At 41.2% G+C, this 24,692-nt stretch overlaps 1 protein-coding gene and 1 long non-coding RNA gene across 3 annotated transcripts in view; one reads left to right on the top strand and one right to left on the bottom strand.

The window, feature by feature from the left end:
• LOC306960777 overlaps positions 1-24,692 on the bottom strand; it is a 590,186-nt gene that overhangs the window by 123,104 nt on the left and 442,390 nt on the right. The window lies entirely within an intron of this gene.
• Positions 1-24,692, top strand: part of LOC306959830 (netrin receptor UNC5C-like) — a 529,449-nt gene that overhangs the window by 335,648 nt on the left and 169,109 nt on the right. For both annotated transcript variants that reach the window (XM_079552054.1, XM_079552055.1), the window contains exon 4: positions 21,405-21,508. In XM_079552054.1, the coding sequence (XP_079408180.1) occupies positions 21,405-21,508 (104 nt within the window). The remainder of the gene's footprint in view (positions 1-21,404; positions 21,509-24,692) is intronic.

Genomic DNA, 24,692 nt, shown 5'->3' with positions numbered 1-24,692 from the left:
TTAGGTTTCCCTTTTTTTAACCAAAGAAATGCACAAAACAGTGCATTTTATACCATGTGTGGGCCAGTCATTAAACATAAACCAATTTCAAAGCTAAAAATTGTATCATATCAATGCTGACTGGTCCATTTCATTGACTTTGAGCACGTGTTGGTGTTCGCTCTTTGATACCAGCGCCAGAGAAGGACCATCTGTATATGTTGTATCTTTCCGGACACAGACAGTGTTTAACTCACAGTGGGATAATGACAGTTTGTAGTTTGTCCTGAGAACATGAAGTACATTGCTGTCGACCTCTTTTTTCTAAGCGACGCCCTCTAGCCAGTGCTTTTCCCCCCAAAGTCTCAGCTTTTCAGGGTAAAGGTTTCGGGAACTCTTTGGCTTGTTCCCTGTAAACACTTTCAGATCCGCTCTGTTACTCAACAAAATCAGATCAAAACTGTGTGAATGAAGCTAAACGTTTTGGATGCGGGAACGCGGTCGGTCATTTTGAAAAGCCACTTCCCCTTGAGCCTTGTAAATGTGTTTTGTCCTGAGCCGTGCCCTGCCCTGGTTCTGTTGTTATATTTATGAGCAGTATAATGTTATCTCTGCTCCCGGGTCAGCGACACTGGACGTGACACTCTCTCTGTCTCATCTCTGGGACAGTCCTCACGAAACACAGACTCGGACAGAACCCCCACCTGAGCCGAGCACATTTTCTCCAGTGTGGCTTTACCCAAATCTAAAAGCTTCTTGAAAAAAGTGGCAAAATGAAAGCGTGTTGACGTGGTTTTGTAGCTTTTTGTCTTATTTTTTGTCTTATTTTTTTTTTATTGTGTTAATGTAGCTTTACCGGCACGGCTTTGCTACTTTTTCATCCTCGTTTTTTGTTGCTTTTTTGGTGTGTTTTGTCACTTTTTTGTCACTTTTTTTGTTGTGTTTTTGTCGCTTTTTTGTCAGGTTTTTGTTGCTTTTTTATTGTGTTATTGTAGCTTTTCCGGCATGGCTTTGTTACTTTTTTGCCAATTTTTTGTTGTATTTTTCATCCTTGTTTTTGTCACTTTTTTGTTGTTTTTTTGTTGCTTTATTGTCGTGTTTTTGTCGCTTTTTTATGTCGTGTTTTTGTCGCTTTTTTATTGTGTAAATGTAGCTTTTCCGGCACGACTGTTACTTTTTTTGCCACTTTTTTGTTGTGTTTTTGTCAGTTTCTTGTCATATTTTTGTGGCTTTGTGTTAATGTAGCTTTTCTGGCACGGCTTTGTCACAATTTTGTCGCTTTTTTATTGTGTTATCGTAGCTTTTCCGGCACGACTTTGTTGCTTTTTTGCCCCTTTTTTGTTGCATTTTCATCCTTGTTTTTGTCCCCCAAAAAAATGTTTTTTTGTTGCTTTATTGGCATGTTTTTGTCTCTTTTAAATGTCGTGTTTTTGTCACTTTTTTGTTGTATTTTTGTGGGGTTTTTCATCCTCGTTTTTGTCAGTTTTACTTTGACTCTTTTTTCAAGAAGCTTTCAGATTTGGGTAAAGCCAAACTGGAGAAAACGTGCTCGCTTCAGGCGGGGGTTTCGAGGCTTATTCCATGATTTATTTCCCATTTTCTTGGAGACGTGAACGCTGTGTGGTCTTGAATGTCGATCTTTCTAAAACGTCTCTGCGCTAACAGACCTTCACCTTTGGGCCGCGGTCTGAAACGTGATAGCGGGTTTAGCTCGGCGGCGCTGGGGGCTCTTTCACCTCCTTAGCCTCGTCCTGTGAGCCTCAGGGAGCGGCACAGGGGGAACATGTGCCGGACACATTACACCTCCGCGGAAAAGACCGTAAAACCCGGCGGAGTGTGAGCGGCTGAGCAGGTGACCGTGTGGACTCATGACAAACACATGGACCAGTTTGAGCCAATGGAATTTTTTGTTCTGTTTCATTCATATAGCAATCGTGAATCCAGTCTGTCTCCTGAAGAACTCAGAAAAAGAAAAAGCGATCTATAAAGGCAAAACATTTTTATTTGGGCGAGTGAAGCCTTTAACACTTCAAGGCTTTGGCAAAAAAGTCTCGTAAGATTCGAAGTCTCTGAGCTGCTTCATTCTGTTTGAACACTGACCTCTTGTGGACAAACCTTATTATTGCGACTTCTCATAAACACGACTGAAGCACCAAGAGAAGTTTCAAACAGACGTGTGGCAGCCTGATATTGATGTTTGAATGATCAAATCAATCATAGGCTGATAAATAAGAGTCACATTCTCCAGTGGGCGGGGCCATCCATGGTCACCCATCCACGCCTACTTTAGTGTCTCTTCAAAAGCTGGACTTTGTAAAGGATAGGAAAAGTGTTTTTTCTGACTGGCCCACAGCGGCGCTTTCACCACAGGAACGTGGTTAAATGGGAAATGATTGACATTTGTTTATTTATCACTAATGATTTGCGTCGCTATTTGGACCAGAAAACATCCGTGGTTTAGCGCTTCGCCGCTCAAGGCAGCCGTGAAACGCTCTGAGCCTAATGTTTATGGGATGATTGGAGGGTCTTTCATCTCCCCCTGGTGTCTCTGGCCAAAAAAACTATGCTTGCAACTTGACTGCCACCGGACCGGAGTCCCCAATACACACTAATAGAATCACAAAGAAGAAGCTAACATGCTAACGGGCAAAGCTATCTTCGGGCTAGCACCACTTTAAACAGTATTTACAGCCAAGTTTGAGTGAAAAAAAATTATTTCCATTGTATAATTGGATGTACAAAATCCCCCCCAATTAATTAGTAGAAAAATCGCAACTTGCTACGACACCTGCAGTTGCGCTTATGGCCTCTAGGGGCAAGAGTTACTTAGTGTTGCTTTAATCTACGGCAAAAGTTTCAATTTGATTCTCAGGGCTCTGAAACTTTACACACATATACAGTAGCAGAGAGTGTACAGTATAGAGTCACCCTGTGTCTAAGTGACCGATGGCTGCAGACACCTGTGCCCAAAGCCCGACCTTAAGTTTGGAGAAGAGTGTAAGTGATGAGAGGAGTGGGGTTTGTCCTTGTTCCGCGTTCTCTGGAGGATTCGAACAGCCTTCTCCATCACACACAGGCGTCGAAGGGCAGGAGGACCCGACTGCGCCGTGGTCGCAGTGTCCAGGGACGTTTCTAGCCTGGTGGGGGCCCAGTGAAAGGTACTTCTCCAGGAGGAAAAAATACTCCTGATTTCCTATAGATAGGGATGCGCCGCTACCAAGTACAAGGCATTTTCTTCAACAGACTTTTTGAAGTGAATAGACGGTTTATAAACTGACTTTTTCACAGCAGATTGGTTAGTAATTGGTTAATTTACTCATTTACATTTCCCTGAGTAAAGTAGGCGACACTTTTAAGAGAAGTTATATCAGAATTGAACAGATGCCATTTTATTTATTTTTCATTCAGTATATTCTTTAACTTTTATTGCTCTGTCCATCATAGACAGAACAGCTCATGTCCTAAAGCATGTGCTTGTGCTTTATTCATTGATGTATTTGTATTTAACAATAGTATTGAGATGTTACTTAATACTGCAGCTAAATAGTCTCTGTCCGCCTTTACTTCAGCTCTGTGTGGATTTTCTCGTATGTTTATAGTAACTTATCCAGTAGCTTCAGCATTTTCATTGTTTTGCTGCAGCTCATTTTGGCTCAATATAAACATGCTGTATCGCTTTATTCTGGATTTTCTGAGGACTTTTTGGTCGCTGGGTTAGTTTTACAGATAAATAAGCCCCTGGGCATAAAATGGCATAAGAAAACTGTTAGCGGCTAGCTTAGCAACATAAGCCTGTATCTTGTAAACACTGCAGACTCCACGCTGCAGCACTAACAACATTAAGCTCAGGTTAAATCCAGCACAGACTCTGATTTAGGGAGTGTCGTCTGTAATAAAGTCAGCTCTATGTGGAATATTGGATTTACACTAAACAATTCTACAGTTTGTTGCTATTTTCTCACTTCAGCGAGAGGATACCATACGTCAAGTGGTATCGGTTTCTGGTATCGGGACCTCTTGAATGAGTACGAGTATGTCGCATCGGCCCGGTATCCCTACCTATAGACGGTTTAAAGTGGACATAAGCGAAGCCAGGCGCTATATTAAAGTATTGTGAGGCATGGCATGTCTGTTTCAAGACATGTAATTTTTTGATGGTTTCTCCATCATGAACACATGAGTGCTTTAGTGTGTAGCCGAGCCCACAAAAAGCAGAAACTTAGCTCATTGACTGCCAGCCATTTTAAAATCAGAGAGCTCCCCACGGCCAAGGGTTTTTCAGGATTTTGACTGTTTTTTCAAGACCCACAGAAAATTTAGGTCTAGGTCTATGTCAATACGAAACCCACCAAAAGAAAGATAAGACTCTCTTCTTTCATCTAAAGAAAAGTTTGTTTGTACCTCTTTCCATTCTTTAGTAATCGTCCGTAGAAAATAGGTGAAATCACCCAAAATGCTGGTTTCTGACCAAAAGCTGAGAAAACGAGCTTTTTGTAATCAAGCAAAGCAGTGACTGTGATCGCACCCAAAGAGCAATGCTGCCACCTAGTGACTCAATAAAAGAACTACAACTAAGATTTTAACACCAGACACTCAAGGCTTTGCTGCAGCCGTTCCCATTGGAAAAACCTAATTGACGTCTATAGACGTCATTGGCAGTCAATGAGTTAACTGAATGGCATTTAGCTCAGAAGCCACTTTTATATGCTAATTATCTGAAGTAAAATATCAAATGGTCTGTGTATTCATTTAGCCTTTGACTTCTCCTTTACATCTAAACGCTTCTTCACAATCGTTCACAGTTTGTGATGTTTGAGGCTAACGTCTATCATGTTGTTTCTCCTTCTTATTTTCATTATCCAGATACAACCTCAGGGGAGCTGGTAACACCCACACAATGATGGTTATCGGGCACATTCCATTATCTGGTTCTAGTGTCCCTTGTGGGCAGAAGTGGGAATTACTCGCCTAAAGCCAACCTTTCTCGGCCCACGGCATGTTAACAAATGGATGGTGCTTTAAGAATTACAGACTGAATCAATCAATCAATCAAACTTTATTTATAAAGCACTTTTCATACCGAAAGGTATCACAAAGTGCTTTACAGATTACAACATTTAAAACAATATGCCTGGCACAACCTCCCATATATATATTTTATATATTAGGATTAAATAAATAGATTAGTCAGTTAAAAGCTAAGCTAAAATGGTGGGTCTTGAGCCTGCTCTTAAAAGCATGAACGTTCTGCAGCCCTGAGCTCCTCCTCAGCCCTGAGCTCCTCCTCAGGTCGTTCCAGAGGCGAGGGCCGGAATATTTGAAAGACGCCTCACCATGAGTCTTTTTGTTAACTTTAGGAATAACTAGGAGACCCCTGCCGGAGGAGCGAAGGGGCCGTGAAGGTTCATAAGGTAAAAGCAGTTCTGAAAGATAAGAAGGACCAAGACCATTAAGACTTTTAAAAAACATTAAAAGAACTTTAAAATCGATCCTGAAACACACGGGGAGCCAATGCAGCGATTCTAAAACCGGTGTAATGTGGTCCCGCCTCCTGGTCTTCGTCAGGACACGAGCTGCTGAAGTTTGTAAAAGTTGTAAACCTGAGATCCTCTTTTTGGGAATACCAGAAAGCAGGGCATTACAGTAGTCGATAAGACTGGTGATAAAAGCATGCATGAGCGTCTCCGTGTTGGCCCGAGAGAGAATGGGGCGGACTCTGGCTATGTTCTTTAAATGGTAAAACTTATCTTTGTGATATTCTTAATGTGTGGAATAAACGCCAGCTCAGAGTCAGAGTCAGGTTCTTCACCTGTGAGGAAGGATTAATAAACAGTGACTGTAGTTTGGGTAAAAGTCTCTCTCTCTGGGCCTCAGGGCCTCAGAATAACATTTCAGTTTTGTCCTGGTTAAGCTGGAGAAAGTTTTCTGCCATCCAGAATTTGATATCTAAAATGCAGTTAAAAAGTGCATCTATTGGCCTGGACTGAATGCAGAACGGCTCAGGAGGAGAGTGCGCCGATGGTTTATGGACTTTGAGAATGTGGAGGACACTTCCAGGTTCAACCGATTACGCGACAAAATCCAGGAAATACAATTGGAGCTTCAGCAGGAGAAGGGAAAGAGAAGGCGAACCGAAATCACAAAAATACTGTTCATGAATTCCCATGAGAAGTCCCCCAAAAATGTGACAATACCAACTGTGTTTCCATGGGTTACGCTCAGATGTGTGGCATTGGCATAAATCGATACAGAGCGTACAAAACATTTCAACCCTGGCCTGATTCTCATTTCTTTTCACCAACATCAATTGTACGTGGCCTCCATTGTGCTTCACTCACTGTAAAACCAATCCGTCAGCCTGTCTCGTTTGTGTGCTCAGGATTAAATCATCTGTATCATCGCCGTATCTCTGTCATCGTTCACACTCGCTCATGGATGTCGGTCCGGCTGCGTTATCTCCAAACGCCTTTATCTACCGCTCCTTTATTATCACTAACAGTTATCTTAAACGGATCACTGGACACTGATGAGGAGATTCTGTAATTGGCTGCCTATCAGCGTGAACGGTTGTGTGGAAAACTACATATATTGGGTGCAAAATCAACTATGACATTGTGGCATGACTATTGAAAAGCTTCTCAAAGCGCTACACTGTAGACTTTGTTCATTCAGCGGATCAGTGGGTAAGAGCGTTTGTCCACAGACCCTTAACTTTTTCTTTAAAGGGACTATACAGCGTTTAAACATGTTAAAATTAAGTGTTTTCCTCCCCCTACATGTTTCAACAAAGTCCTAAGTTGTAGAATGAGCCCAGACATATTCATCATAACTGCCTCTAAAATACAACTGACCTTGCATCACATGAATGATCGCATTTTGAGGGACTATTTTCTAGCAGATCACTCAACCGCCGCGTAGCTCATACAACCACGATGCTGATGGTTAAAATTACTCTATCGACACAGATATTTATATGGTTAGTCTGGCATTATAAGTGATTTGCCTCAGGTGCTCTGTGGAGCGGGTCAGGCTGTTTTTAATGCAGGCTCGCTGATACCATAGAAATGCGCTAGCCTTGCACTAGCCTAGCGCCACGTAGCTCTTCAAATATAAGAACTGCATGAATTACAAAAATAAATATCTCCAGAAATCATCAACACTCTGGATAACTAGGAAATGAGGCCCTATGTCAATAATCCTGAAATATCCCTTTAATATAGAAGGTGCAGTTCCACGTATGACCTGAGGTGGCAGTAGTGAGTATAAAATGGCGAACTCTAGCCCCTTTAAAGGCACACAATTCATATCTTTTTAACTAAAGAGGAATTTTGTTAAACTACCTTTTTACCACCATTGTTGTCTTTCTGTTTTCATCGCATACTGACCACACACAACGTCAGTCACAGAATCTGCAGATATTGCCATTAACGATATTATTGAAGACCTTTTTATCGCCACAGAAACTCACTCTAGTCTAGTATGACAAGCCGTGACCCAAATAACCTTTGAACTTGCAATATATCATTTAAAATATTAAAGCTTGAAATGATCCTATAATCCCATCCATCTGAAATCATGACAGCTGGAGGGTTTTCAAGCCAATTCAGTTTTGGAAGAACATTCAAATTAACTTAAAACAGTGTTTCCGACCCAAGGGCGAGCACTTAGCAGGGGGTGCTCGGAAATATTTCAGATCTAAAGAGAAGGCTAAGCTGAAACGTTTTTCCATATTATGTTAAAAGAACCCCTCCTGGAGCCGCCACCTTAAAGAGGCTAGATGCAAGTTAGCCATTTTACACTCACTACTGCCACCTCAGGTCATACGTGTAACTGCAGCTTCTATATTAAGACAGGGCAGGATTTTAGAGGCAGTTGTGGTGAACAGGTCTGAGCTCATTCTACACATTAGGACATTGTAGGGGGGGGACATGTAGGGGGAGGAAAATACTTAAGTTTAACATTTTTAAACTCTGTATAGTCCCTTCAACCTCTTAACTCCCGCCTGAACCGAGAGCATTTTCTCCAGTTCAGCTTTACCCAAATCCTGTAGGCCAGTGTAACACCTCATTTGAAAGCGAAGACCTACAAAACTAAATTGATCTTTTTCCTCCCATCATCAGATTTTTTTTCATCACTTTTTTTGTTGGGCAGTCCTCTCATTTTTGTCAAATTTTCGTGACTTTTTTGTCACTTTTTCGTCAAATTTTCGTGACTTTTTTGTCCATTTTTTGTCACTTTTTCGTCAATTTTTTCTCAATTTTTCGTAAACTTTTTCTCACTTTTTTCACATTTCTATCCTTGTTTTCGTCTCAGTTTTGTTGCTATTTTCACACCTTTTTTCCAGAAGCTTTTGGATTGGGGTAAAGCTGGAGAAAATGTGCTTGGTTCAGGTGGGAGTTAAGGGGTTAAGGGGTACTATGAGTAGAAATATGAAATAAATTAGATTATTAATAAATCATGTAACGTGGTCATATATAACATAATCAATAATATTGCGTCCATTAAAAGCATTCAATTAACAACAACAAGGAACAAATGATCAAATTAAAAGATCGGTGACTCGTTGTTATTGGCAGTATTTGTATTTATTGAAAAAGTGAGTTTTCTTTCCTAGTGTTGGGATCAGCAGAATGTTTGTGACGTTAATATTGCTGATTGTATAGTCACCGGAAAAGGACAAATAATTATGTGTCATATCTTCTTGATTATGTTTAGTAAATGAATGTATCCATTTCTTAAGCGCTAACAAGCTTAAGCTCCTGCCTACCCCTTTTGAGCATCATACCCACGTTATTTATACATTCACTTATTCACCTGTGCATGCATCTTTCTTTGGTTTTGATTACTGTGCTGAACTTTGTTCCTGTGAAGAACTTTGTGGAACTCAGATGCTCAAATAAGAAAGATGAATTGAATTGAATTGAATTGAATTGAATCTAATTGAAAGACTCAGCGGGTACACGAGGCATAAAAGGTTGAGTGGTGCTCAACCTTTTATACATATCAATGCATATCAATTGTCAATGGCCACATCTACATTGTGCTTTTCTACCTGCTGTAGGCACTCGAGGGACCACTCACCCATTCACATTCACATTTACATTTACATTCATACACCTGTGTCAGACTCTAAACCTTTGTCCAAAACTACTTCATAATATCTGAAAAATGTAGTTCAGTCAGAAATTAGATGAAAGATGAAAAAGGGAGGAAATGAAAATAAATGCACAGATGATAAATATTGTGTCCAGAATGTGTTGTTTATCAGTCATTTATTGAATGATAAGTTGATAAAGTAATTATCATGACAGCCCTAACATCAACAAACCGTAATGAAACGCAAACTTCACACATCAGGCTCATCTTTTTTTATTTATTTTTATGACCTTCTTTCATGAGGCAAAAAAGAGAAAAGGAAAATAATCTTTTTTTTACAGAGCAAAAAGACACCAGATTAAAGGAACAGGCCGGCGTTTTTACAAACTGAGATATGTTCTTACCTGAGCTTAGATGAGTTCATTTGTACCTGTCTGGTCTTCACGTGTGCCCTCAGTCGCACATTAAAGTGAAGATATTAATGCGCGGATGTCGAATTACTCCTGGTATTATTACGCCTTACAATATAGTTCCCCTTTTTATCCGCTTAGAAAATCCACATTGTTTAATTTTGTGGAAGAATAAGAAGATAGAGCTTGGTCGCTTCTATCTTCACCTGGTTTGGAGATACAGAGGAGAGGAGGAGAGGCTAAATCCTAACACCGTCTGTGCTGTGTTTACTGAGGGCACGCGTGAAGACCAGACAGGTACACATGAACTCGTCTAAGCTCAGGGAAGAACATATCTCAGTATGTAAAAACGCCAGCCAAATTCAGTATAATCTATAGGTGGAGTGCCTGCAATAACAAGGAGGGCTTTTGTCTGGTCAGAGAGTCAGGTCAAAAGTAATATTATCTGAGCAAATGAAGAAGTAAAAATCCTCTGTAAAAATCCAACTCTCGAACACACTCTCATTCAACCTGAAAAACAAAAGACAATAAATGAAATGCAGTCAGCAAGACAACTTTATTTATCCCGTGCATTTCATACACAAGGCAAGTCAATGCACAGTATTTGTGATCACGGTTGAAGAGAACAGAGAGAGACCTGACATCATATCGATACTAAAAGTGCAAAGAAGTGCCTGGTGACTGAGTTCCGGCGTTGTCTTCCTCGGTGCACCGGCCTCCATGTGAGAGCGCTTTGTGCCGATGTAGCGTTTCTCACTGATGTCTTCATAACACTGCGGGTCCCTTTAGAGGCAACACGCATCACGCCTCATTATGGCAGCAATCAGGCGTAGCTATAGCCCCGAATCAGCGGCTCGGCTATTGACACTACTCACAGTCTAAAGAGTATGCGGCACAATGATGGAAAAGGGAAAACCTTAACTTTAAAAACAGAGACTTTCCATCAGTGGAAGGATATTCTTAAGTCATCGTTTGGTTCTGTTCAACTGACTATTGATCGTCTGTACTGGGTTGTCTGTGGTCCACTTTGAGGTCTTTGTTGGTGATGAAGAGAAGCTTTTTAGAACAAAGATGGACGGTAGTTGCTGATGAGGCTTCTTGCACCCGAGAGTCCGTCTTGTGCTGCTCCAGCCGGACTGGAAACCCAAACCTCCAGTTGTGCCACGAGAATGTGAGTGAAACATTTGTCTCCAGTGTTACTAATTGACAACGTGGCCGAGACCAACACAAATCTAAATGTTTAAAGGTGCATAGTGGAACTTTTCATTCATGTTTGACCTTGGAGAGACCCAGCAGCTGTATGAATGGTCAGCATGGCGCCTTGACTCTCCATCATGGCTCCAGGATTGATTGTTTTTAGAGTTTCTGGTTGGATTTCACTACCGATGGACCCTCCCACCAGAAAACCTTGAAAAGAATGAATTTTGCATTGCATTATGGGTAACATTCGACTTCGCAACTTCCGGTTCTCTCTGCCGTAGTGTTTTCATTCGTTCTCCTTGCTTCATCTTCTTCTGAAAAAGGAATACAATTCTGTAGCTGATACTTGATGATGCAGACGTTGACTGTTCCGACTCCCTACATTTGGGGCTCGTACCTCTCCGCCCCCCGCAACCCCCTTCTGCCTTCAGTGGACACTCAGCCACACACAGCCCCCCTGTACAGTGGGCGGGATAGCTCACCACTGCCCCCGGTGTCTGTGAGCTGTAACTGGGAGACTATAGTAAAAAGCACTAACAGCCTCTGATTATCTCTCTGCCCAAAACAGCTTTATCCTGTCTGTGTTTCAACGTGAGAACATCAGCCATGTCAAATAAGTTTGTAGCCGAGGTGCAAACCGCTCGTATAGATCTGGTAAAAAACAAGTATTATGCGCTAATAACGTCAATAAAGCCAGTAACTATATAAAGCAGCCTTGGCTTTGAGACGATCACACACTGAGCCGGGCTTTACACACTTGTGGTTTGTTGCCGTTTCATCAACAATGAGCTGTAGGCGATTGCAACAAGCTAACGGGGCTAACCTGGAATAACCATTGTCCACTGGCACAAATAATAGTTCTTTATTCGGACGTATGGGCTGGATATGAGCTTAAATACTGGGGAGATCCTCCCGTAGACCATGGGTATAGCTCTAGCTGAAGATCCATAGGACATGGCAGTAACAAAGAGGGACTAGTTAGCCCAAAAACAGCAGTTATTGTTCAGTCAAGATCTAGATCCTACACTTCAGATCATTTAAAATCACTCACCCCGACGTCTCAATCAATCAATGGTTTTGTAAAGCCCAATATCACAACAGGAGTCGCCTCACAGGGCTGCACAAACCATTAAGGCAATTAAACAGAACAGAAAAGTCAACATCGCGTTCAGTCTGAATGCAGTATGCTAGCAACAGGAAGGTACGAACGGTGTCAAGCCACTGTGATGGAAAGTAAAAGGCACCCACACAGCTATTGCGTCACAAAAAGGTCAATTACGAACAGATATCACGTTTTTTTCTGCATAAAAAGTTCCATAATGCCCCTTTAATGGGTTTGCGGTTTGTTGTTTTGACACTTGGCTGTGAATGGCTGAAACAAAGTGCGTTTAATCAGCAGAAAATACTGTGGCAACTGTGTTTTCCGAATTGGAGAGATCCCAAGTCATAATCAGTGCTAATATAATGTAGCACTAGAATATCAGACCGACGCAAAGAGAACTCGCTAACTCCACAAAGGCCCCACAAAGCCGAGCGAAAGATGAGATTGAGATCGTAGAATGCTAACTTCTGGAGGGGGAATTCATGCAAATGTGTGAACGGTGCTTTCCGCCAACTCTGTCCCGTAACTTTCAACCTTATGCCGTACAGTATGTTCCCAATCTCGCCCACGATTTGGGGAAAAAAGGGGGGGGAAAAAAACGACTTCTCCTCTCTGGGTATATCAAACTCAAATGCGCTAAAACAACAGGAGACAATGGGCCAGAGATATTTAGGATGAGCGTTTGATGCCAGCCTCATTCCGTGCGGGTAATTATCGCGCTGTGGTTTCGGAGGTGCAGGCAGCCGCAGTGCATTTCCATAAAGATTGAGAATGAAATTAGAACAGATTAAGCCCGAGTGCTCCGGGGATGGAAACACACAGTCGCTCGCAGACACACACACACGGAGCTAATCTTCGCGCCTGATGGAGACAGACAGACGAACGCGCCGCCGTTCTGGGGCCGCGGGAGCGTCACAGTCGATGGTGAAATAGTTGCGGAAGTTTGACAAAACAGGGAGGCTTGTAATGCACTCATTTCTGCGAATTGTGGAAGGTTGAGGCGTGATCGCTTGTGCTCGTGTGGCGTAACGTTGGAGCCTGGAGCAGATGCCGTTAAGCTAACTGCGCCAAGACAACAGCTGACTGGACTCCACGCTGGTGCTGAAGGCCGTGGAGAGACTTGTACACAAGCAAGAGCCTTTTTAACCTCTTACCACCCACCGAAACCAAATGCATTCTGTCCTCTTTGGCTATTATATAGGCCTTTGTGACACCTCATTTGAAAGCTAAGACCCACAAAACTGATCTTTTTCATCGCATTGTTGCTGTGTTGTGTCACCTTTTGTATGTTTTTTGTTTGTTGTTTTCAATTGGGGTTTTTTTGTCACATTTTTGTTGGGTTTTTGTCACTTTTTGTTGAATTTTTCTCATTTTTTGTTGAGTTTTTGTCACATTTTTGTTGAATTTTTGTCACATTTTGGTTGAGTTTTTGTCACATTTTGTTGAATTTTTGTCACATTTTTTGTTGAGTTTTTGTCACTTTTCGGTTGAGCTTTTTGTCACTTTTTGTTGAATTTTCCCATTTTTTTGTTGAATTTTTGTCACATTTTGGTTGAGTTTTTGTCACATTTTGTTGAATTTTGTCACATTTTTTGTTGAGTTTTTGTCACATTTTGGTTGAGCTTTTTGTCACTTTTTGTTGAATTTTTCTCATTTTTGGTTGAGTTTTTGTCACATTTTGTTGAATTTTTGTCACATTTTTTGTTGAGTTTTTGTCACTTTTCGGTTGAGCTTTTTGTCACTTTTTGTTGAATTTTTCTCATTTTTTGTTGAGTTTTTGTCACATTTTTGTTGGGTTTTTGTCACTTTTTGTTGAATTTTTCTCATTTTTTGTTGAGTTTTTGTCACATTTTTGTTGAGTTTTTGTCACATTTTGGTTGAATTTTTGTCACATTTTGGTTGAGTTTTTGTCACATTTTGTTGAATTTTTGTCACATTTTTTGTTGAGTTTTTGTCACTTTTCGGTTGAGCTTTTTGTCACTTTTTGTTGAATTTTCCCATTTTTTTGTTGAATTTTTGTCACATTTTTGTTGTATTTTTGTCACTCTTTGGTTGAGTTTTTGTCACATTTTTGTCACATCTTTGTTGAATTTTTGTCACATTTTTGTTGCGTTTACATCCTTGTTTTCTCCAAAAAATTTTGTGGCTATTTTGGTGCTTTTTTCCCCAAGAAGCTTTTTGATTAGAGTAAAGCCAAACTAGAGAAAATGGGATCCGTTCAGGTGGAAGTTAAGAGGTTAAAGTCTAGGAAGTTGGTGCTGAGGCCTAAGCACTGGACTAATATGTCTGTATTTCTTACATCCGGTATGGATATGGATAAGTCTCTTTAAGTCTGGTCGAGATCTTATCTGGAAATATAACTGACCTTTATTCTTTATTCTTTATTAGGATCCCCATTAGCGCCCACAAGTGGTTGCTAGTCTTCCTGGGGTCCTGACACAATATAACATTTCAAAACAGTTAAAATAGAACACATGAATGTTACACATTTTATATAATCATGCAACCTTATAGGACACATATAACACACGGTAACTATGCTCACATGTACTGAGCTAATTGACCTTTTACCTTCAGCTTGAAGTGTGGTTTACTTTTAGTATTTCTAATATTAAAAGGAAACGAGTTCCAGGCGTTTGCTCCTCTGTACAGAACAGTTCTTTTCATTGAGTTACTACAACCAAAGAGTTTGTCGTCACATATCTGTGACAAAACCCGCTGAATAAGAGTTTGTTGAACAAAAAACTGGGCTGTTTATCCATCAAAACTTTGTACATGAACATGAGGAGACTGGCCTGTAGTTTAGCCTCAACCGTTAACCAAGACAGTCTCTTGTGCATCTCACGGACATTAGTGTGGAAAGGACAGTGGAGCACAACTCGATCTGAACCTTGCATCACATGGAATGATCGCATTTTGAGGGACTATTTTCTAGCAGATCACTCCACCGCTGTGTAGCTTATACAACCACGAAGCTGATGCTGCTCAAATATAAGTTATTTTAAATGCAAAATGGTTAAAATTACTCTATCGATACAGACATTTATATGGGTAGTCTGGTGTTATAAGTGATTTGCCTCAGGTGCTCTGTGGAGCGGGTCAGACTGTTTTTAATGCAGGCTAGCTGATACCATAGACATGCACTAGCCTTGCATTAGCCTAGCGCCACGAAACTCTCCAAACAAAACTGCATAAATTACAAAAAAAATATCTCCAGAAATTGGCAACACTCTGGATAACTAGGAAATGAGGCCCTATGTCAAAAATCCTGAAATATCCCTTTAAAGCCCAAAATCATACATCAGATGGTTCTTATAGTTCACAATGAAACTGAAGGTGCTGAAGTTATTCCCACTATACTAACGGAGGAAGACGTTCAAGGCAAACTCTTGACCAGCCTCAGTGTTGCTATATTGTTCATAAAGTAATATGAAGACATAAAACATCAGTGCAGAGGAACCCCAAAGAATGGTTTAAAGATTGTTTTGAAGCCTCCTACACATATGTCCAATTTAAGTTTCACTTTTTAAAGTTCCGATCAAACTTCCCACAAACTTGTTCACTTCAGTTGCATAGGTTTTCTTCCCGTCCTTCAAACCCCGACCTATTTTTGGATTTTTCCTTCCCCTTTCAGACGCGAGCCGCAGCGCAGATCTGGTAGGAAACGGCAGCGCTTTCCATTGTGCTTTGTAGCGCTGTCATCAATCACAGCGTGTGCACCATTAGCCCGGATCCGTTATTGTCTTTGGCTTTGCTTGAGATCATCGGAATCTGGCAACTTTCTCCAGAAGGGAAAGGAAAAGCGTTGAATGATGGAGGGGCGGCGAAACAAAGCAGTGTGTGTTTGGCCTTTGAAAGCACCCATAACCCGGCTGAGGCATGAATAACACCAATAACCGCGTGGATGTGGGAACGGCCCAGCGTGAACCACCGGAAAGCCACTGGGTGAGTGAAGGCCTTTCACAGGGGACTCCGGGCTTCAGCTCAGATCATTTTTTTCCTTTGTTTCAATAGGCAAGGCAAGGCAAGGCAACTTTTTTTATACCGCGCATTTCATACACAAGGCAACTCAATGCGCCTATAGAACAGCTTATAGCAGGGGTAGACCAGCCGATTTTCTTCATTGTAAAAAAGACCGAGGCCCGAACCTGACAATTTTAGCCAAAAGTATTACAAATGCCAATACTGTGCCTAATATATGACCTCATTTGGTGTTCTGTTTGGAATTTTTTAAGCAATTGACAGTATTTCTCACATTTTTACAGTGCTTAACCCCTTAAGCTTTTTAAAGAAAGATCAACAAAAACACGGGCAACACAAAAGTGACGAAAAAGCAACAAAAAAAGTGAAGACAATGCGGCTGCAACTTGAGGGAAAATTGAAGATCAGTTTTGACGGTCTTAGCTTTCAAATGAGGCGTTACTCCTATAGGCTGTACGCTCCAGTCGAGAGGCTTTTTAGATTTGGGTCAAGCCAAACTGGAGAAAATGTGTTTGATCAAGGCATAGGTTTAAAGATTTAACTCTACAACGGTTAAAGTACCTATGATTTGTGTAAAGTTATTTCTTAAAATCATCTTGAGGGCCAAAGGTTCTATGCTAGAGGGCCGGATATGGCCCCCGGGCCTGACGTTGCCTACCCCTGGCTTATAGTAATCATTTGAAGTATGATAAGGGAAAGTCACATTCTGCAAATCCTGCCAGCAACGCCGTATTCTGTTTCAAGACATCAGTAAGACTTTGTAATTAGGGCTGGGTTTAATTCACTGATTAATCGATTTGAATCCATTTTCCTTTGAATAGCCCACAATCGATTCAAAGGTTGTGTTTTGTGACCGCATTTACTATGTTTATTTCAATCGGCATTAACTTGGGTGAAGTAAGTAAGTAATCTTTATTTATATAGCGTTTATACAGTGTTTAAAATTTTTAAAACTAACCCTTTAATGTAAAGTTGTATGTCATCCGCAAACAGGTGATAAGACACATCACTGAACCTCTGGATTACCTGTCCAAGAGGGAGGATGTACAATAAAAACAAGAGTGGCCCTAGGACTGAGCCCTGCGGAGGACTAAATGAGACAGAGACTTCATTTTGAGTGCGAGCTCGTCCCTCTGATCCACTTGGGAGCAAATTTACTGCGTGGCAAAAGCTTGTAAAAAAGAATATTATTTCATTTTTCCTTGTCCTGCATATTTTCCAATTTGTCATCTTCTACTCTGTGGTTGTCTAACGTTGTGCCTTTTGGACGATGACTCGAGAACCTTGAGCCAACACAGACATTTTTATAATTGCGTGTTTGACCTTGTAGAGACCAAGCAGCTGTATGAGCGGTTAGCACGGTGCCTTTACTTTTCATCAAATACTCTGTGGTTTATTTATTAAGAAATGGAACCTCTGCACATTAAATTGAGTTCTAAGTGGACGTATAATGTTGTAATGAAAGCTGTGGTTTAGCAAATAAATATAAGTCACACTAGGGCTGTGCAATTTGATTACAATTTTGATTATTACACTAAACGATTACAAAATTAGCATAATTATCTTTTTTGCAAAGCAGACTTGCATTATTTCATGGCGCTGGGATTATTTTCCCTTTGCATTTCACGTGCCATGGCTCATGCTTTTGCCTGACATAAAAACAAACAGCGCTGTGTGATGATGTCATCAGGCCGCGCTGCTCAGTTTGCTTGCGCAGGTGTGAGGGCTGGCCAGCAGGGGGCAGGTGTGAAACAGAGACCTCTCCTTAATCGAGGCAAACTTTGAAATTTGTACTTTTAGGACTGTTCAGAAAAATATTCAGCATGTTTTTTTTTTATTAATAAATATATAAATAAAATAAAGACTTTTTTTAAGGCAACAAATAATCGTTTGAATAATCATGATTTCAATTATTATTTCAATAATCGAGCAGCCCTAAGTTACAGCTTGACAATTCAGCGTACGCCGACATGTGATAAAGTTGACAAATACGCTGGCGTACGTTGGATAAGTTATTGGTAAGTTTTGTATAAGTTATGAGCACGCTGAAGTACATACGGCAAGTACGCTGGTTAATTGTAAGTTATTCATAAGTCGTGATGTCTAATACTGCTGTCAGGGTTTTTTTTATCAGCCTGCGGGGCCGCATTTGCACGTTGTTTCTATTTTAATAACCTGCCCCGCTCCCGCAACCATAAAAAATTGCGCGATACAAATATGATCCGTCTGAAATGAACAGTACTGGCGTCATCGCTCTCTCTCCCTCCTGTCAGGAGATCATGGGATCAGGAGAGGGACAGACAGCAGAGGTAACGCGAACACACTCACAGACGCACAGAGGGTGAAAATCGGAGACATTAATTAAAATTAAAATCTGACACATATTGCTGGGTTGCAGGTTCTAGAATGTGATGATGTCACCGGACCCAACAGGGGGGCAGGAGCCAGTTTTTCCTATTAACAGCATTACACTTTCGTAGCTAAGTCGTAGCTAAAAAGAAAATGAATTAGAAAAAATGATCATTAATATCAGTCACTGGGTCCATGATCTCTCTGTACAAGGCCAAAAATGTCCTCAAAAACTAAATTATTTTTCCTCTATATAATAGTATAGGCCTTTAGAATGCTGTGATGTCACCTGCAACCCAGCAATTTACGTCAAAAACCTGCTCCAAAGATGACGGAATAAGTTGTGGCTGAATTCAATGAATGCGCGTACGGCGGCGACCGGCATTTTTCTGACCGGCCCCTAGATTGAAGGAGAATTTCATGACCTGAACCAGCCTGCAGGGACCGTGGTGGAACCCGAAACCCGCACATCATGTCTACCTTCCCCAGGGCCTGAGCCTGATCCTCCCCCTCAGGACACTGGCTTGTCGCATTACGCTGCCGTGCGTTATGCATAAGTTAGGCTGTCGCTGGGCAAAAGTTGTGGACTCGTTAATAATACTCTATGTATTTGCCCAAAACTGAAAAAATACATTAAAAATCCAACGTATGAAGCGTTTGGCATACGCTGGCTCGATTGAACGCTTCATGAGGAGTGAGGGGCGTGTGTGAGGGGGAGGTCAGGTGAGGGGGGCAGGGCTCACTACTGACACCTACTGACCTCCTGGAGAATAGCTTTAAAACACACCCTGTTTCATTGGCTTTTAAAGAGGGGGTATTATGCTTTTTTCAATCACATAGCACCAGTCTATATCACACTACAATGATGACGAAACCTCCTGTTGGTCTGTAAATGCAGTAAACTAGAATAACTGCCTTGTATAAAATTGCTCTCTCAAAATGGCTGTAGCGAATGTCTTGAAATAGGCCGCTGTCTCTTTAAGAACCTCTGACCCTTTCCGACACGCCCCCTCCACACACTGTCTGTGGCATCAGTGGGGAGGGGGTTCTGCTGAGGAGCAGTGGTCGGTTACTCGGCTTGTGACGAAAGCTCGGAGGCGTCTCCAGGAGGTGGGGGCGCTCCTAGGAGGACTCAGGCAAACCTATCCCTAAAATGGCCGCCATCAGAGTTTTTACAGATTACTCAAAAATACGTGAATGTGCCAAGGCAACACTTCAGGCATGTTTTTAATGAGGGAATGACATAATAACATGATGTAAAGCTTGAAAAAGTCGATTTTGCATAATACCCCCCCTTTAACACTGCAGCTTAGTGTTGTATCCTGTTATTTCATCATCTCTGACTTTGTTATTCTACTTTTTTTATAGCCTGTTCTAATTTTTATTTTATTTTTATTTTCTTATTGTTTATAGTTTTGCCCCTTTAAGCTCTGATACTATTTGTTTGCACATTTCCTGTCTATTTTGCACACCCTGAGTGTCACTTTCTCCATTGTGAGATAAATAAAGGATCATCTTATCTCATCTCATTTTATCTTTATCTATTTGACTTTACAAATAAAGTTGGTATAGTACGAGCACCAAGAAGCAAAATTATCTTCAAAAACGACGACATAAAAAACACAGGCTGTAGCTCATCGTAATCCTGACAAACAGTAGCGCTTTAAATGTGAAGACGTGTCCCATTATTTTAACAGATGAGGTGTTTGTGGATCATCTCGCAGCTGTGAACAGGTTAATTGGCCCGTAACATCGGCCCGCTTTAGCAGCAGTCGTCGACATCTGGCTAACTGCTCGTGACGTCTGCTGTTTGGCCACCTTCCGAGCGAGCGAGGGAGGAGCGGAGGAACATAATAAAGCACCATAATGAAAACAGCAACATGACGACCTCTTTAAGACAGCTGTAAACGGGAGGAAGTGGGTTATGAATAATAAAACGGAGCCATTATGCAAAACTAAAGAGTAAACACAATATCTCACATTTTACATCGCGTATTTATTGTGACGGATGTTGCCTGTAAATGACTGCTTTGAAGAGACTCACTTTGGGGAGAGACTTGATGGACTCACTGGGGAAGTTAAAGGGACTATACAGAGTTTAAAAATGTTGAAATTAACCCTTTAATGTTATCCCCACAACCATTAAAGGGAAAAAAAAGTATTTTCTAACCATTTGGGAGACAAAACGCTTTTTTTTTATACCGGTCCCAACCTGATCTATATCAGTCTAAAACTGGTCTAAACCAGTATAAACCAGTCAATACTTGCTCAAAACCAGTCTAAAAACCAGTCAAACTTGATCTAAACCAGTAAAACTTGATATAAACCAGTAAAACTTGATCTAAACCAGTCTAAACTGTATATAAACCAGTCTAAACTGTATCTAAACCAGTCTAAACTGTATCTAATCCAGTCCAAACTTGATGTAAAACAGTACAACTTGATCTAAACCAGTTCAAACTTGATATTAACCAGTCTAAACTTGATCTAAACCGGTCTAAACTTGATCTAAATCAGTAAAACTTGATCTAAACCAGTCTAAACTTGATCTAAACCAATCCAAACCAGCATAAACCAGTCCAAACTAGTCCAACCCATATCTAAACTGGATATTTTGAGTATTACACACTTGGTAGAGAGTGGTATAGAGAGGCATGTCATGCTGATAGGGATTAACAACCGATTTATAAACCTTATTTTGGTGCCTCGGCATTAATATTTCATCTTATTAAAATTAACAATGAAATAATGAAACAACATTCAAGCCACCGTTTTAGCCAAAGACATGCTAGCAAATCAATGGCGTCGATGTGAAAGGAACACTTGCTCAGACAAACAACAAAAGTAGACTGCAGCATTCTGTCTGCATCAAATGAATATTTAATTGATGGCGAACAAGAAAGAGCATGCTGATTTCTTGGGATTTGTTGGCGTTGCCATGACAGTACACTCTGCGCCTCAGTCTGGAGAATTGGTTGTGCAGATAACAGGTTTTTGAGAGCTAGAAATAAGTTGTGATAAGTGTTCGAAAGCTGGAGAAATGGGGACAGCTGCCTTAGATTAGAGTCTGGGACCATGTACAAATACTAAATTAATCTTGTAGTCCCCACACAGCATTTGAACAAACAGTAGGATTGATTGTATTGATGAGATTCGATGCTGTATGATGTTCCTCCATTCTTGTTTTTCCATTCCACTTGACATCGAGCTACATTTCCGTCTGCCCTGCCAACCCTCTCGGCAGCGCCTCGGTGACTAACTTCAGCTTTCCTCTCTTCTCTTGTCAGATCTGAAGAAAATGTTTGAACAGGAGCCTTTGGGGAAAGAAGTGGCTTTGGAACAAGAAGTTTTGCTTCAGTGTCGACCTCCGGAAGGCATCCCGGCAGCCGAGGTACGTGCCTTATCTCCGTCCCGCGAGTGCAACCAGGGCGGATCCTGCTCCTTCTGTGGAGGGAAGGGGACGATGCTGGGGTGTTGTGGGGACGTCTCATCAAGTCGTCAGCAGTTGATTGCTTGCTCCACATAAGCATATTTTAACATTTTGGTTTCCATGTTTTTCTCAAAGTCGCACTTCTGTTTAAGAAATCATTTAATCTGAAGCCAGACTTGTTTGTTTAAAGCTGCTCTAAGCGATCCCGTTTTGCTGGTCCGGCACCGATGCTTTACCAATAAGCTCCTCTAGATACGTGAACAAGAGATGCAAATGTTTCGAAGCAGAAGACGCAGCAACAGTTAGCGGCTAACAGTTTAGCATTATGACAGAAGTTTACTAAAAGATGGTGAACGGACAAACATGCAGCTGAAACCCTCCTGTTTAATAATCCAATATCTACAGGAGCCGTCAGGTCTTTTTCCTGCTCTTTTTTCCTCACAAAGCAAAGCAGCACCAGAGGAGAGGCTGAGGCGTTCAAAGGTTGCGGGGAAAAAAGTGCTGCACTGTAAACTTAGTTCTAAATGGAATTATTATGTTCTAAATGTCCCAAAAAAATCTCAAAATATTTACTTTGTACATATCTTATTCATGTGAATGTAATGAGATTTCCGTAGCTCGTTGAATGCAATCAGAGCAGCAGGGCTGGACTGGCCATCGGGAGAATCGGGAGTTTTCCCGGTGGGCCGACGTACTTTTGGGCCGGTTGGGCCAGTCAGATCGAGACAAGGCCCGTTATACCTTACACCAGCCCACAATTAGCGGGAAAAGCCATTAGAATCTCTATCATTACATAGATGCAATTACACAATTCCTCCACTAGAGCAGTTTTTCCCAAACAGGGGTACGGGGACCCCTGGGGGTACTCGAGGACCTAGCAGGGGGTACTTAAACCTAATTTTTATAGGAAAAGCTATATTTTTCGGTAAAATGTGTTGCTTTGGGAGAATTTTAGGTTTATTTTGACTGCAACATTGTCCTTTTTCTTACAAATACCACTTTTAAGTAATTACTTTCTAAATAAACTGTAACACCCTTGAGGTAGGGGGTACACGGTTGACCACTGAAAGGCCAAAGGGGTACGAAAGACAAAAAACGTTGGGAACCACTGCACTAGAGGGATGTGACGCCCTTCTGGTGGCGCTTTCTTGAGTTATGGTTCACAGATAATCTCGTATAATGAGCAGTGGGCCTCTGGGACATAACACTCATGCCCCTCACATTGCGAATATAAGAGGAAATAGTTTATTGTAACTCCCTCCAGGACCCGCAGAACCTCAGACCTCTATTTTGTATACATTTTAGACAAATGTTTGCAAAGAAGTGCATGCTGGGAGTTGTCAGCTGACTCCGTCTTGCCCCTCGTCGTCAGTGCGCACAGTTTGGAAATCTTCTAGTTTCCATTGAAAGGATTTAAAATGTTTGGCCTTTTTGGGACTTCTATTCTCACTCCACACCTCCATAACTCTGTGGTGAGTTTTACCATTTCATCTTCAATCTACAGTGGGATCATTTGGTTGGTTTTGAGAAGTTTATTTGTGTTGCAGTCACGAGAGGAACTTCATTAACGGAACGCACATTTTAAGATTGTTTAGTCATTTTACAAAAGTTCCTTCAAGTTGTAAATTACAAGATTAAAGTGTTGAGTGCTCTGTGGGGTTAGCTTGAATTCGGCAGAAACAACATCCAACTATTGTCCTCGATTCGTAGCTTATACTGTTTTAGTTCAAGCCAAGGAATACCAAATACCAAACCTTTATTTACTGAGCAAAAATCCTCCCCGAGTATGTCCACCTTCAGTGTTTGTTAAATTACTCCATTTCTTCTGAGATTTGGGGGCCCCTTCGGTGACGCATGGCCCCCGTGAATGGGCCTAGACCGCTAACAGCTAGCACCGCCTCTGGACGCTTTGTTGAGAAGAGAAGCTGCTCATGTATCTGCTCTGCCGCTTGTCATTATGCATTTTTAAAGCCAGAACGATGCGCGATACATTATGCTCTATCACTGTTCCAAGAAAAAGTATAGTCAGATTTAAAAGTCCCTCGAGGAAATTGTTGTTGGAAGAAATAACGTTAAGAAGAATCCTGTCGTCTTGAAAGAAGGCAGTTTCCCTTTAACCGTTCCAAATAAGGCCATTTCTTACACAAAAGCTTCTGTCCCGGAATGAGAGTGAAATGACAAAGGATGGTTGGCACTGTGCGATTCTGCGGGAGCCATTTTGCCTATAGACTTTATGACTAGGGGTTATTGTCAAATAAGGATGTTGTGAAACCAAAAGGATCTATTGATTTGTTCCTGAAGATTTTTGCCAAATGTTCGTTTGGTCAAATAAAATTGGTGAGAAAGGGTCAGCCTTTCTTTCACAAGCCGGTTTTGTGGAAATGCAACACTGTGAACTGGACCGATGTTGTCTTCTATCGAAACAGGGCTGGACTTTACGGGTTTGTTGTTACACTGCTTTCACAGACACACAAGGGGGCGCTGTGACTGGATAGTGTTACTGAACTGTTTAACTAGCTTTTCCTTTAATATCTTAGTTTTAGTGTTAGAACAGACCAAACTCACCCTTTACGAGGCTCATTTTCTGACATTTTGTCCAGGAAATGACTACAACAGTGCAGCACCCACGCAAATTCATTCACAAATATTAGCATGTTTGGTATCCACGTGTAGTACGAAAGGCGACCGAGATGATGCTGTAATCCAAATGTAGTAATTTCCCTAAGATAAGATAAGATAAGCCTTTATTGATCTCACAATGGAGAAATGTACTTGCTACATTCAGCTCTTAGAAATACTCAGGGTGTGCAGAATAGGCAGAAAATGTGAGGAAAAATATCTTATATACAATGACTACCAAGGACTTTGTGTGGACAAAAAGTATAAACAGTACACAGACTATAACAAAACATGTTAAAGTCAGTATTAGCAGTGCAGGTTTAGTCATAGTGCAGGTGGTTGATAATGTGACACTTATACAGAGAATATTGCACACAAATTTGCAAAGGAGTTATTGCACATGCTACTTTACAGTCTTGTTGTGCAGTCTGACAGTAGAGGGGATGAAGGACCTGCTCCTTCTTGCACTGAGGGTGTCTCAGTCTACCACTGAAAGAGCTGCTCAGCTCCTCTACAGTCCCATGCA

Source organism: Gobius niger, assembly GCF_951799975.1.
Source record: "Gobius niger genome assembly, chromosome: 1".
NCBI lineage: Eukaryota > Metazoa > Chordata > Actinopteri > Gobiiformes > Gobiidae > Gobius > Gobius niger.
The sequence above is the reverse complement of the archived record's forward strand: the minus strand, read 5'-3'. Positions and strand labels throughout refer to the sequence as shown.